Source organism: Chanos chanos, chromosome 5 (genome assembly GCF_902362185.1).
Source record: "Chanos chanos chromosome 5, fChaCha1.1, whole genome shotgun sequence".
Taxonomy (NCBI): domain Eukaryota; kingdom Metazoa; phylum Chordata; class Actinopteri; order Gonorynchiformes; family Chanidae; genus Chanos; species Chanos chanos.
In genome coordinates, this window is record NC_044499.1 from 48,410,453 (window position 1) to 48,425,814 (window position 15,362).

At 45.3% G+C, this 15,362-nt stretch overlaps 2 protein-coding genes across 2 annotated transcripts in view; one reads left to right on the top strand and one right to left on the bottom strand.

The window, feature by feature from the left end:
- The first annotated feature begins 1,477 nt into the window (after positions 1–1,477).
- Positions 1,478–9,440, top strand: mmrn2b (multimerin 2b). Its single transcript, XM_030775132.1, has 8 exons — positions 1,478–1,761; positions 4,011–4,133; positions 4,282–4,388; positions 4,580–4,660; positions 5,427–5,528; positions 6,696–7,087; positions 7,262–8,771; positions 9,040–9,440. The coding sequence occupies exons 1-8, from the start codon at positions 1,478–1,480 to the stop codon at positions 9,438–9,440; spliced, it is 3,000 nt and encodes a 999-aa protein (XP_030630992.1).
- A 3,180-nt stretch (positions 9,441–12,620) lies between these two features.
- bmpr1ab (bone morphogenetic protein receptor, type IAb) overlaps positions 12,621–15,362 on the bottom strand; it is a 21,320-nt gene continuing 18,578 nt past the window's right edge. Inside the window, exons 7-12 of the mRNA XM_030773365.1 lie at positions 15,310–15,362; positions 14,603–14,795; positions 14,057–14,354; positions 13,505–13,680; positions 12,898–13,028; positions 12,621–12,746 (exon numbers count right to left, since the gene is read on the bottom strand). The exon at positions 15,310–15,362 is cut by the window's right edge and continues 83 nt beyond it. Of these exons, the coding sequence (XP_030629225.1) occupies positions 12,621–12,746; positions 12,898–13,028; positions 13,505–13,680; positions 14,057–14,354; positions 14,603–14,795; positions 15,310–15,362 (977 nt within the window). The remainder of the gene's footprint in view (positions 12,747–12,897; positions 13,029–13,504; positions 13,681–14,056; positions 14,355–14,602; positions 14,796–15,309) is intronic.

Sequence of the window (15,362 nt, forward strand, 5' to 3'; positions counted from 1 at the left end):
TGTGTCTGTCCTCACACTGCAGCAGACAGGATGTGTTGGGTTAGCACACAGGCGGCTGTTATGCCGTGAGCGAATCCTAGAGGTGGGCTTCGTTTGCTTGTCAGAAGAGAAGGGGGGGGGGGGGGTAGCAGCCTGTGTTTGTTGTCACAGCTGAGCTCCACACACACAGACAGACAGACAGGGCAGGCAGGCAGGCAGAAACACACAGCCGGGATTCAGGGTGTTCGAGGTCTCCCAAATTACAACGTACAAAAACCAAAGCTTACTCCCCTCTGACACACAATAGCTCCCTTTCTCTCCGACGCTGCAGTGACTGTAAACAGCCCAGCCTGGCCTGCAGGCTGCTGGAATGTTTTGCCTGCGTGCTGAGAAAGAGCAGCTCATGTCTGCTGTGCTGATGAAGATACTGGGGGGAAGGAGATCCTGCAGCAAAAGAGGGGCCAACATTTGGAATAAAGCCTCTTATTCTCATGCGTAGACCCACAACATTTATTAGCAAGGAAATGGGATACAGGAGACAAATGTAGAGAATTGAAAAAAATAAATAAAAATTAAGGATCAGTTTGTCTTCAGCGATATGGAGGGTTAAATATTTAATGTGTGTGTGTGTGTGTGTGTGCATTGGTAAGTGTGTATCAGCTCTTTGAAAATGAAAAATGTGCAAGAAAATTGCAACCACTCTCTCCCCCCTTCTTCCGTGTATATAAAGAACAACGGTGGGGGGGGGTGGGGGGCAAGAAACTGGATTTTTTTTTTAACCCTTTGAACAACTTTGTAATTTATTTGTATAATTAAGAAACGTGTTTGTGTAAATTAGTACTTTGTTTCATTAAGTCATTTATTTGTGTAAAGTTACATGGTGCTACTCTCGTATGTAAGAATAAGAAGCTCTTTTGTTGAAATGACGGAAACTGTTCAAAGGGCATCTATATGTGTACCAGGTCAAATCACCATGACAAGAAAAACAAATAAGCACTCAATTACGGCGATAGTTATTCAGGGGGATGCTTAATGATGTTTAGCTAAACCTGACACGTTTGACACCCATTTGGGCTGAACATCTGATTCCTTGCCAGAGAAGGCAATAGCGTGCTGATAAGAGGGAGGGTGTGTATCCGTTTATGTGTGTTAGTGTGAAAACAGGCCACTTTCGTACAGGGCAAACTGCATGGATTCATTGTTAAAACTCTTGTAACCTTCTCTGGAGGGAGTAATACACGCGCTCAGCCTGTTTCCTCCTATTGTTGGAGTCCGGTGAAGCCGTTAAAAAAGAGGAGGGGGACAGGGAGAGAGAGTGAGAGAGAGAGAGAGAGAGAGGGAGAGAGAGAGGGAGAGAGAGAGGGAATGGGGAAGTTTCAGTAAGAAGGCTGGGTTTGTGGAGAGATCTGGGTGGGGAGTTTCCAGCTTTGCGCTCTTATAAACACAGAGAGTTCTCAGTGTCTCCGGCTGCTGCTTCTGCTCCTGTGGATCTGACGGGATGATGTTCCCCTCGCTGATGCCTCTGCCGGGGCTTCTGCTCCTGCTCTGTGTGACTACCCGCTGTGACCTGAGGGCCAGAGACCCTGACGTGGAAGATGATAGCGGAGGAGTCAGAGGCTGGGCGCAAGAGATGCCCGGAACTCCCGGGATGCGTCACGTGCCCGTCCCTCACGGGCACGGCCACCGCGGTACGCCCGGTCCCAGACGACCGCCGCCGGGCGAGCCTCGGGAGAGCTCGGCGCCCTCCTCGAGAGATGCCCCACACCAGCCGGCTCGGACAGGGTGAGTTCTGCCTGGCGTTTCGCTCTCCGCTCAGGGTCTCTCGCCTCTTCATTCATGCGAAGAGGCTTTGAAGGGAAAAAGATTAGACATAATCCTTTGAAGCGTGGAATCTGCCAGTGTCAGACACTGGACAAAAGGGCCTGTGCTCAGGTGCAGTGCAGTGAAGAGTATCCTTTAGAGGCCAGGCGCTGAAAAATCTTAATGGTCACAGGTTCAGTAGTTTGGTAGCTGGTTCAGTGTTATGTGCAGTCAGCTTGTGTTTGAAAGGCTCCTGTGTGTTTGGGTCGCGGGTCTGTAGAACAGCTGTGAAACTGCTTTGCATTTACTTCACTAGCGTGTATTCTCCTGTGTGCTGTGAAGTGTGTGGTGAGGGGGGCATACACACACACACACACACACACGTAAACATGCTCACACAGTTGAGCAGGTAGTATGCATGGAGTGACTGCAAAGAGAAAACAAAAACCTCTCTCTTCCGTTCTCAAGAGTGTTCAGGGTGACCTGTTCGGGGCGGTTCAAGGTGCACAGACGAGACTGGGCATGCTCAGTAGGGCAGAGAGGAGGCAGATCTATGCCAGTGCACAGAGGAGCAGAGAAGGGATTGTATTCAGCACAGAGAGGGTAACCCAAACACACAAAGAGAGGAGGAGAAGATGTGTCAAAGCAAGACAAGAACTAGACGGAGAAAGAGAGAGAAAGAGAGGGTTGGGGAAAAAAGGGAGATTAAAAAGATAAAGGACAGAATAAAGATGAAAGAGGGAGATTTGTGGAGGATACACAGGTGTAGTGGAAAGAGATAAAGGAACTGAAGGACATGTTAGTGAAGGATAAACTGAGACAATAACAACTAAATTGGAGAGTGTTTTTTTTTTTTGAAAATGAAAACACACACACACACACACACGCATCCACATCAGTTTTTGAAGTCTCTGATGTGTTGGGGTGAAAGAAAGTGCTGATGCAAATCCTTGGGTTAGTGTGAAGTAAACACACACAAGACTGGTAGCGTATGCATGCGTATGCATGGGTTTTGTGGGTGAATAAGAGGGGGCATCCTGTCTGTGCTGCTGTTTAATGTGGGAAAAAAGTCCCAGGGTAAGAGACATACGGAGAGAGACTGTGGGCAGCTGTCATAAACTTCCTTCCTGTGATGAAATCCATTGTCCAAAGGGATGTGGTCATCTCATCCCTATCTCTTTGGTGGACAATTTGCTTGTCCTGAGCACACGAAAATAACAACTGTAATAATAATAATTATCTGAGCATTGTGCAAAAAATTCAACACAAGATGTAAAGAGATGTAAGATGTAAAGATGGATGAAGATATGGAGAGAGAGAGAAAGAGAGAGAGAAAGAGAAAGAAAGAGAGAGAGAGAGAGAGAGAGAGAGAGAGAGAGAGAGAGCGAGCACTGAGCCCAGAATCTTGACCAAACACAGCAGACACAACATTATTTGTTTCTGTTTCTCTTGCTCTGTCATTACTGCTCAAAATGAATATGATTTCATTATCAAAATTCGTTGGCAACATGGTGAATGAGAGGTCACACCAACAAAGGAAACTGAATTGAAATGAGAGAGAGAGAGAGAGAGAGAGAGAGAGAGAGAGAGATTTAATGGAGGAGGGAGGGGGGGGGGGGTACAAAGAGAAATCCTGTTTTTCAGCACAGCTTCCATTTGCTGTCACAGAGCATCATTATATAACGTAATCCTACACTGCCTCCCATTCAACAACATCCCAGAGCATTACGCTTTATCAGGTATAACGTTAAAGAACCGTTCCACTGAGTTTTAAAGCCAATGGAACTGCATCTGTTACATACACCGATACCGGAGTCCTGTAAGTAACCACAGCTGTGAACTGAACCAAGTCAGGCAATAACGCAATTTTCCGGCATAGATCTCCAGAGTAAAACCGACGAAATCTAATTAGCTTCAGACAGTTCTGTTAGAACCACAGGCACAGGGCCAACGTGGACCATCTGGACTGCCATCTTGTTACGGAAAACTAGAGCAAAACATTAAGTCAGGTTTCACTGATCTTGGATCAGTAATCATTCTCTAATGAGTGACGCCAGTGCATCTCATGCCGATAAGGTCTCTTCCACCGACTAGCTAGCATGCGACAGAGAGAGACAGCAGGAAATCAGCAGACCCCCATCGTCTTTCATCTTTCTGTCCCCTTTCATCTCATCTCATCTGTCTTTTATCTGTTCTTCAAGCTAAACTTTTTTTTCCCCCTCTGCCCTCAGGAACTGGTGTGCGTTTGTGAACCACAGAGTGGTCACTATGGCAGTATTGTGTGGAACAGAGAACTACACAGTCAAGTTGGTGAAGCCATGTCCCGACGGAGGCTCAGACTGCCAAACAGCAACGTACGTCCATAAATAGAGTCTCATTTTCCACACTCAATATGCTTCCTTCCCTCTCTCTCTCTCTCTCTCTCTCTCTGTGTTGTCTATGCTTGTGTGTGTGTCTGCTCTGCCTTAGTAGGTCTCTTTTGCTCTGTGTGTTGCCCGTTAGGTATAGCCTGTCCTCTCGGCCTGTCTACAGACAGAAGCAGAGGGTCCTTACAGCGATCATGTGGAAATGTTGTCCTGGTCATGGAGGACACGACTGCCAAGAAAATGGTACATCTAATCTCATTCTGTTCTCTTTGCTTCCTTCACCTTGGTCTTCTTTTTCTCCGGTCATCTCGTCAGAGGTGACATGAATGTTGGAGATGACTCGTACACGAGGAAGTATATTTAACATTTCTGGGACTGAACAGTTTGACAACCTCTGTCCTCTCTTTTTTTTTTTTTTTTTTTTCCCCCCCCAGAACCAGACACCCATATTTCTGACACCAGTGAAGTTCCGGTAAGGAGCTCCGAGCCAGCCGTTGCTGGGGTTAGAGAATCAGGTATACCTTGACAATAATGTTTTCGAGCGGGGGAGAAGTTGAACCGCGACCTCTAACCTCTGACCCCTGACTTTTCTCCGCGTGTTTGCTTCTTTTTCACAACCCCTCCGACTCCTGGTGATAACAAACAGAGGAAACACGGGGCAGCAGGGAGAGGGCGCCGGCTCGGTGTGGGGGTCATGAGTGTCCTCACACAGGAAAGGGAGGGTCAGCTGGCACCGTGGGTAGCCAGAGATATTCCAGCCAGGGCAAACAGGCAAAAACGCCCGTCTAAAAACAAGGCTCATGATGAAGAGGGAAAACAAGGGCTAAACGGGACACTGTTATGTTTTCCAGAGATCTTTTAAAACTGTAGCAGAAGGAACTGATTTTTTTAGGGACACAAATATCCATGATTGGAAAATATAAACAATTCCCAGGCTGTTAAAAGTGGCTTATCCAGATTGTCCCTCACTCCCTTGTTTCCTGTGTGAAAGTCAATCTCATGGTACCAGTGTTCCTCTCCCATGTGAACTGAAAAAAAAAAAAAAAAAAAAGCCTAGATCCGCCCCATGTCTTAATCATCCTATTCCTCTTAATCTGAATCACAGACAGTTGCAGAGTCTGGGGTTGGAGTTTCTCACAAAGTTGATCCGAAACATTGCTAATAAAAAACCTTCACTGTATTTGTCCTCCAGCGTGTTCCATTCTGCATGTTATCATTTGTTCTCGCCCACTCAGAAAAAGCTCATCTTTCAAACTCACTTCTTTCCTTCTTCCTTGGCAGATAAAATGATGACTGACCTGCTGGAGGATGAAGACTGGGAGGACAGAACCGTCCAATCTCCCAGTGGACCTCTGGTTTCCACTCCTCATCCTAACCACACTGGTAGGTGTCAGAGACACATTCAGTAATGCAGAATGGGAAAATGTTCTAGCAGACATCGTGGATGTTTCATTTCAATTTTTTTTTATACTTTTACAATTCACACATGGTCAGTTACACAGAAGCTTACGAAACGTAATTAATTGGACTGTGTGTGAACAAACATGAAAAGCATGGCTATAGTTGAGATAGTTTGAAGGGCCCTTTGAAGGTGACTTGTTTGAACTGTGAGTTATATGCTCAGCCCACATGAACCCACATGAACGCTAGTCCAGCCCCCCAGTGGTGACTTTCAATGCAGGATATCCTCTTTTTCTCATGAGCTGAAAAAGAAATGATGTAATCTTTCAGAGATGAAGGCAAAGGGAGTGAGGGAGGATACCAGAGAGACGGGGCTTATATTGTTATTAGGTGCAAGTGTGAAGTCATTACGGAACACAGTTCCCATTGAGTTTGATATCTGCACTGTCAGGAAATGACTATAGCGCTGCAATTCAAGTCTGTTTTTTTTTTTTTTTTTTTCCAAATCCTGTCACTGAAAATGGGGTTGAGAAATACAATCATATAATAAGTCACTCAGCGGGATTCCACATCGCCTGTGCGAAAGAAAACGGATCAGCGAATTCTTCACGTCGTGGTTTGCCTGCTTGAATTTGAAAAGTAAAAACAGATGATATATCTAAAAATGCTGTGTGTGTGTTTATGTGTGAGAGATAAGGAGAGAGAGAGAAAGGGAGGGAGAGACAGAGAGAGAGACTCGGCAGATACACCTAAGGGCTAGCTCTGATCGCTGCATAATGAGCTGCAGTAGTGAAAAAAAAAAAAAAAGAAAAGAACCAGAGTCCGTGTCAGTCTGAGACAGTATCATTCCCAGGAGTCCTCGTGTAAGGAGTGTCTGGGTTTCTGAAACGTGGAGTTCAAGGCTGAGGGTGTACGGGATTAAAATTATTCATTACAAATAAATTCTTCAATATATCTTCACTGAAGATGTGATATAAATGAAATAACTCTCTTCAAAGCATTTTATCTTACCAGGCACTCCATAACAAGCTTCGTGAAGAATTCGCTTCTCACTCAATAACTCATACGTACCATAGGAGAAAATGAACATATTCAAAAAAGCATGTGTGCCGCTTTAAAGATAACCAAGTTGTGCCTTTGATGTTGAAGGTACTGCTGATGATGAAGTCCCACCCCCTGCATCTCTGCCCTTCTTTGATTCGACCAGCTTGCTGTCTATCCATCACATGATGGCAGCTATGATGTCCCAGCTGAGACCAGTCCTGGATGGCTTCAACCAATCCATCCAGCACTTGTCCAGCCAAGTGGAGGGATTGTCAAGAGATCTGCAGCAGCTGAAACAGGGGCAGGAGGTTCATGAGACCAATAGAGGACCGGATCACAGAGACCCAGGCGTGGAGGAGAGGCTGGAGAGTAGCTTTAATCAGATCAACCAAATGAGGGCGCAGCTGAGCACTCAGAGGGACCAGCTGCAGCAGAACCTGTCCGACCTTAAGACCGAAATGGAGGACAAGATCAGACAGAGCCACATTCATACACAGGTCATTTCCTATGAACTTTGCGATAAACTGCAAACAGAATCCATCTGTTGGGGCATAAAGAATTAACTAAGACTTCTGTTTTTACCGTGCCATTCAGAACATTAGCACAATATGTAACATGATCTGGAGGTGTGATGTACGTGAATCTCTCTCTCTCTCTGTTCTTTTGATCAGGTCAGTGTGCAGGCCTTGTCTGAGTCAGTTGAAGAGGTGAGACTAGGGCAGAAAAGGCTGGAAGGGGAACTGCAGAAAGCACATACTGACTCAGGCAGTCTGAGTGGAAGCCGGCCAGCGCCCGAGGCCAGCGTTTTGGAGGCCATCACTCGTCTGGATAAGGAAGTATCGAACACCAGCTCACAGCTAATTAATTTGGCTAGAGACTCAAAAAACTCATCTGGCACCATCAAAGACCTGCGGATTGGCCTTCAGAACCTAGAAAAGAGGTTGGAGCAGGTCAGCCAACGTTCAGAGGTCCATTTTGCCGAGACGGGTCTAGAGGTGGAGGCTGGCAAGGTGATGGTGCTAAACCGGGTGAGCGAGTTAGCTGCCAACGTCAGCGCACATGAGGGCCAACTGAGGGAGATCGACTCTGAACTGGACTACATTTACCAGCAGCTCCAAACAAAAAACATCACTGCAACAGAGCCTGCTTGTAACTGCTGGGTTCTTGCAGCTACAGTGGCACGGATAGCACTGGAGGTGTCCAATGTGACAAATTTAGCCAAGAGGAATCAGTTAGCACTGGAAGATGCTAAGGCGGAGCAGAGCCTGGGCCGCTGGACCACAGAGGTGGAGGATCTCCATCAGGGGCTGCTGCACGTGAAGGAGTCGTTAGCTTACGAGCAGGAGAAAACGAGGACTCTGTACTCCAACGTGTCCCAGATACGGGCCTTGCTCCTGGCGGGCCAGCAAGAGATTCGAGGGTTGAAGGAGAAAGAGGACACTAAGGCGTTTCAAATCAGAGGGCTTTCGGCCTCCTTCTCCTCCCTACTGAACGATGCCATTCGGCACTCTGATGTGCTGGAGGTGCTGTTGGGAGAGGAGGTCATAGAATTCACCAGTTGGTCCCCCAGCGAACAGGGCGAGTTCTCTATCCCAGCCCTGCTGGAGAAAATACGCCTGATGCAGGAGCAAATTGAGAGTCATGAGGCCAGCATCGCCTCATTAAGGACCGGGGACTCTACTCAAGATCACATGATCGGCGATGACCCTGCTGCATTCCCCGAATGGACCCTGGCAAACGACCCGGACACAAGTGATGCAACCAACCAGGACCCTTTATCCGACCCCACCACAGGGGAGGGCGACGAGGATTACTCAGTCAGTGACTTTTGGAGCCTGGGAAGAGAAGTAGAGGAACTGGCCGAAAGGATAAGCAAGCTGGAAGGGCAGTGCAACAACTGCACTGCAGCCTCTGCTGCCCCTAGTGACTCTCTGGGGGAATTACGAGAGGAGATCAGGTCTTTAAATCAAAGGCTAGAGGACCATTTGAGAATGTTCCAGAGCGTGTTCAGTCACACTGAGGGACTGGCCACCTCCACCCGCAGTCTGAACCTGGACCAGCTGTGGACCATGGTCAAGAAAAAAGAAGGGAAGAGGAGGAAGGGACGTCTATCGCCGGATGAAAACGAGGAGCGAGGAAGAGAACCGTCTAACATGCGTAGCAAGAGAAGCACAGGAAGAGGTAAGAGTATTTCTGTGTCCAAATTGTCTCATGTAAATTTCAGTGGAATCAGAAAATAAAAATTGTTAAACCCTTAAGACATAACCTGCGTCATAATCATATTTATATTGCACCACTGCCCCCTTGTGGACGATTCTGGAAGCACAATGTAACGAAGCATTAAAGACATTCTTCTAACTCTTAGTTTTAGATATAGCAGAAATAATAAACATTTGTTTATTTTCTTTCTTCCCTCTGCTTTATGCCAATCTTTCACTCCAATTTTCAGACACCTTGGTGGCATTCAGTACAAACCTGCTCAATGGGATACCCCAAAGAAGCAAAGTTACCCACAGGAAGGTGTCCATGAACCATGGTGGGGCCTACAGCCCTTCCACAGGAGAATTCCATGCACCAGAGGCAGGACTCTACCTGTTCCTGGTAACGCTGAACTTTGAGCGGGGCCCCTCGCTGGCCGTGCTGAGCCGAGGGGATGCCCCCGTGGCCTCGCTGAGGGAGAGACGGGGTGAACAAGGAGGACCCGTGAGCGGAGTGTTTCTCTTGGAGCTGCAAAAAGGTGAGAGAGTGACACTAGAGCTGGTACAGGGTTCCCTAAGACAGGGAAAATTCGAGAAGAACACGTTCTCTGGACTGCTGCTGGTCCCCACGGAGGTCGACCGTGAGACCTAAATTTTAAAAAGACTGTGTCTATAACAGACAGGAGAGGCTGTTCTCCAGCATCGTTTGATTTACTGTATTGTGTTTTTTTTTTTGTTCGTTTGTTTGTTTGTTTTTTTACTCTCAACTGTACAGAACTTTTCAAACACTACTTTGTGCAAGATGCCTTTTGAAAACACGCACATATACTTCCGTTTTGCTGTTTTGTGAGTATTTTGATAATAAAAGGTAATTTATTACTTAGTCATTACCAAAGGGTCTGTTTATTAGTCATAGAGGAAAGCTGTGACCTTTTTCTCACAGCAGCAATGCAGCAAATATTCAAGACATATGCAATAAGACATGACTATCTTTTCTGAACTTGAGAGAAAAGATGGATTATATTATTATGTCAATGATGTCAATTTTTAGGACAGCAACAGAGTTTAAAAACAAACTGACAGCATACATACAAAAGACACACAATGCAAAAGGGTGGGTTTCAAACAAATCAGCACTGCGGACTGTTTTTAAACCTTCGCAGAGTGTCAGGTAACAGGAAGACAAGAACACTGGGTTTGTGTACTAAAATAAGATAATTTTACTTAAAAATCCATACATTGGACAAAATCTGTGTACAGAACAGCTTTCCTTGGTAAACATTATAAGGCACCTCTCCTAAAACAAAGATGCTATACAAAATACAAAGTTAATATTTTTCATTTGCCATTCTGCATACTTTCCTTTGCACGTAAAACATTTAAGACAAAGACGACATTTTGTGTAGTCACACACCTAGGCTATAATGAGCTTAAACTGGCAAAAAGAGACTTTTTTTTTTCTTATTCTTGTGACAAGTTACTGGCATAGGCTGTAATGGACAGACTTGTCGGACGTGATAAGGTGCAGTGCTAAAGCAATGAAGTTACATGAGGTCCGAAAGCAAACGGTAATTTTAATGTTTTTGTGAAATCAGTTGGTAGAGTGAGAACTATGGATATCCCCCAGTAAGGTGTACTAGTATGTGCTGAATTCAGGAGAGAAGTTCAGAAACTGTAGGCTTTTTTTAAAGGGTCAAGACTCACATTCCCAGCAGCCAGTGGGCTAGCCTCTTTGACGCAGGCATGCTTATAAACATGGAATGGTCTTTTAAAGGCTGTGTTTGAGCCTCTTTGATGAAGCTTTTTTGTTACCATACCCAATTCGTAACAATTAGCTTTTGTTGTACAAAATGGCATACAATGAGTCTCTACTACACATAGGAATTCATTCCAGAATTTTCTGCTTTTGGACAATGCGTTCAGAAAACCCCATCATTTTAAACCACACAGAATATCCATATTCAATTTGGTAATTATTAGCTGTGGAAATGACATTGAAAATATTCGCTGTCACTTTCTCTAGTAATTTAAAGAAGGCATTGGACAACTGTTGCCTGATTTTTGGAGGGGACATAAGACAAGCATAAAATACACTCTGATTTAAATGGATGTAAAGCTTACTGCATTTAGCTAAAAAAAATCATAGCAAGGATGATCTGTACGATCGCTGTGGTGACGACACAAGTGTTCTAGAACAATACTTCTAGTTTTGTGCAAGCCCCATTTCCAGCAAGAGGTAATTCATTCTCCATGACATGATTTGAATAAATAGCACATGCATTTGTATTCATCCATCACATTACACAGTTACAAGATTCGACACCAAAAGTCATCAATTGATTTCTAAAGCTCATGTGGCAATTATATTCTGAATAACTCATCATAGCAGAACAAAAGAGACCGGACCGGAAATCCAATGTGACATTTATGAATGAGGCTCGATTCGGGTGGCCTACTGAGTCGGAAAGTGTGTGTGTGAGTGTGTGTGTGTATGTGTATGCGAAATGAAAGAGGATATATAGTTTTGTTCCACACTAGACCCGTTAAAGTTTGCCTCTAACCAAGCGACACTTGGACTCGACCCAACTGGACCTGAACGTGAGCGGTGTGGACAGAGAGTCAAGTGGTTCTGACAATTTCAGTCTGGACCGTGGCTAATCTGATTGCCGTGGACTGTTCGTGTAGAGTGTTGGGCAATTCAGGGGCAAAGATAGACAGTTCCAACGAAACTATCCGGGCCATTAAACAAGAGTAATTTCCCATTGGTTACAAACAGCTCCAGTCAGCTTGAACCAGCTTTTTTTTTTTCCTTTTTTAAACTGCATAAGCACATTCTTAGTACACTAGACTCCCCAGACACGGGTAAAAACTGCACTCTCCCCTTCCAATGGACAGAATTGTTTTTTAGTTAAAAAAAAGGAGAGAAATACATAAGAGATGAATTGCTCACAGGACTGATTCATAAATATGAAGTTTAATTCGTTAGGTATTTAAGGGGAATATTTGTATATAGATATATAGAGATATATATATATATATTTATGTATATGATCATATATGGGACACAACAGTGTTTGTTTACATATGGTGCATTCTCCTTTGCAATCCATGCTGGCCAACACTGCATATAGTCCAGATGCGAGAACATGCACCTTGTGTTTGTCTGACTGCCCTGCAGAACATTCTGAGCAGTGCATTGTCCATACAGACGCGTCTACGCGCATCTGTCGTTCAGAACGACACGGAGCCTGCTCAGTCCTCTCCCAATCCTCCTTGTATCCCGTTTCCTTTGGTTTTTTTTTTTCCTTTCTTTTTTTTGTTTTTTTGTTTTTGTTTTGCAGGAGTTCCCACTGCTGCTGTCCCTGTGTGATTTCCACAAAACACAACCTATTACACATGGCTTTCACAGAAAGCATCGTTCATTTGGCTGTTCTCTCCCAATCTGTTTCGAGCGCCAGAAGTAGCGGAGCAAAAAAAAGACTGTAAAAAGCAGGGAACGCCGCCTGCATCCTTACTGTGAGCAGGAGCGCCGCTGCATCGGGTTAAATTCCCAGTAGACGAATGGGTGTCCCATCACGTTGCCATTGTTGAGGTGTAATGACATGTGTCAACCAACAGAGGGTGCTAGAAAGGACTAAAAGGTGAAAACTGGCAAGTTGTAGAATCTGAGACAGTGAGGGCTGTGCCCTGCTCCATAGCAGCCCCGGTAGTCTTTTTATGAATTGAAAAAAAATTCATAATGAACATATGAATACTTTAGAGGAATTCATCTGTTTGTTTGTTTTTTTTCCTATTTAATTTGTCCTCTGGTTACCACTGAGAGAGTCACTAATCATATTTTAATGTCCTGAGATTCCACCATTTTAGCAAGCGTCTTTTTGATTCTGAGAGCTGTGAGGCGTGACGCTGGATTAGGAGCCCAGCATTCAGACATTAGTTTCAGTACGGCCCTTAAACACTGTCAGAGAGAGAGAGAGAGAGAGAGAGAGAGAGAGAAGGAGCGGGTGTGAAAATACATAATAATATATATACACACAATACAGAAAAAGGCAAAGTAAAAATAATCGAATCTCTTGAGCTCAGAGAGCATGCACTGTGAGTGGCCATACCTCATCGCTGTTCCAGCGATTGGACACGGTTGGTCGTAAGCCCTTAACGCAAACCACCTCCCGCATGTCCTCGTAGGACGGGTCTGAGGGGACCATGTCCCAGTAGGGCAGCTGGTACTCCTCTACAATGCCTGCAGGAACCCCAGCAGAGTGGTAAGGTCCTCACAAATCACGTTTATGACATACACACTGTGGGAGGAGATCTTATCTACTCTGCTACACACTACAATAGGTTATTCCTCTCAGACAAGACACAGAACAGAGGATTCAAATGAGCATAGTCATAAAACGCAAGAGGAAAAAAAAAGAAAGACGGGGGGGGTCAAGGTCCTCACAAATCACGTTTATGACATACACAATATGGGAGAAGATTTTGTCTACCCTGCAACATACTACTATAGGTTATTCCTCTCAGACAGACACAGAACAGAGGATTTAAATGAGCATAATCATAAAACACAGGAGAAAAAACAGAGACTGGGGGTCAAGGTACACAAACACTCACACACTCACTCACACACACACACAAACGCACGCGCACGCGCACACACACACACACACACGCAGGCACACCCAGTAGTCTGAACACAAATAGAGTGGTTCTGACCTCCTGTCACACATCTGCGGGCCATCTCCCAGACGACAAGGCCGTAGCTGTAGATGTCGGCCATAATGTAGGCCTGGAACTGGCTCTTGTTTAGGGTCTGGTCTAAGACCTCAGGGGCCATGTACCGTCTGGTTCCCATACGTGTGCTCAGAGGAACATCCACCTCATTAGTGTCACTGATGGGAAAAAAAAAATGGGAGAAACAGGAAGGACTTAAAATATAGTTGAATTTTTATTTTATCTGCTTCATTAAGTGTACTGCTGTTTCAACTTTAATTTGCTCTCTTTTTTTCTTTGATTGTTTGCCAGACGCCGGGTAGGGAGCGATCCCAACATTTTCAATCGGACACATCCCTGATGCACGCTGATTGTGGTTTCTGAAGTGGAACCGAGTACGTGTTGTATTTGTGTGTCTTTATTAAAACGGGTCAGCGCCTGTTGTATTTGTGTGTCTTTATTAAAACGGGTCAGCGCCTGTTGTATTTGTGTGTCTTTATTAAAACGGGTCAGCGCCTGTTGTATTTGTGTGTCTTTATTAAAACGGGTCAGCACCTGTTGTATTTGACGGCCAGGCCCAGGTCGGCGATGCAGCAGGTTCCGTTTTTCTTCACCAGGATGTTCTTGCTCTTCAGGTCTCGGTGGGCGATGGCAGGTTTGCCCTGCGTGCCGTAGATCTCCGTGTGCAGGTGGCACAGGCCGCAGGCGGCGGAGTAGGCCAGCCGCAGCAGGGCCGCCGTATCCAGCGTGGTGAACTTCAGGTAGTCGTACAGAGAACCGTTCTCGTGGTAGTCTGTGATCAGGAAGAGCTGAGTAAAGGCTCCGGTGCCCTTAATGTCTGCTGCAATGAAGCCTGTAGGAAGGAGAGAGAGAAATAAGAGAGTGAGAGTGGAGGTGAGTTGGGTAGAAAGAGGTTAAAACAATCCAACTAAAAACAAATAATAACACCATGACAAATATGGAATTGTAGTGATCACTACGTGAACCATTCATAACCAAACCCCACCCCGTTTGTGTTTGTTGTCTCTCTTTTGACATCTGTTTACGATATTAAAAAAAACCCCAAAAAAACAAAAACAAAAACAAAAAAAAAGGACATACCCAGAATGTTCTCGTGCCTCATCAGGACCGTTTGGTAAATCTCCGTCTCTCTGAACCAGCTGGTTTCCTCGCGTGTGAAGAACACCTTCACCGCCACCTTCTCCCCTCTCCACCGGCCCAGCCACACCTCCCCGTACCTCCCCTTACCGATCTGACGCACCATCTGGATCTGTTTAGCGATGGTGCGCTGGACCTGCGGACCAGTGAAACACACACACACACACACACACACACACACACAGGACAGGACCGTGTCAGAGAACCAGACAAAAGAGTCGGCTGCAGCCATAATTATACACCACCGACCAACAGACCAAGCTAAATAAAAAACGGTGGACTGCATACAGTAGAAAGTCCACTGTAAAGTTGAAAATGTGTGCTCCAGAGACAGTCAGGCAAAACGCTGCCCTGTGTCTGTCATATAAGCATTTTATCTGATTATGGCAAGAGTAATGGTCAAAAAATGAATGTTTTTAATGATTGAGTCTTTTTTCTGTGTTAGAACTGTTAAGCCTTGTAAGTGGTTGTAAGTGGAATGCACTTTGGAAAATTTGTATTGATGTGTTTTTGGTCCTTAGTCTCTGTTTTGTTGGTGAATACATTGTTAATATGTTACACATACACAGCTGTAGCCACAAACAACAGTTTCAAAAAGTGACTTGAGCCAGGTGGGCGAAAGATGGCCCGCGTGCAGTTCTTGGTCTTACCAGCAGGGGGAGCCCTGAGCCGGAGCCAGTGCTGGACTGGCTGATGAGGTCTT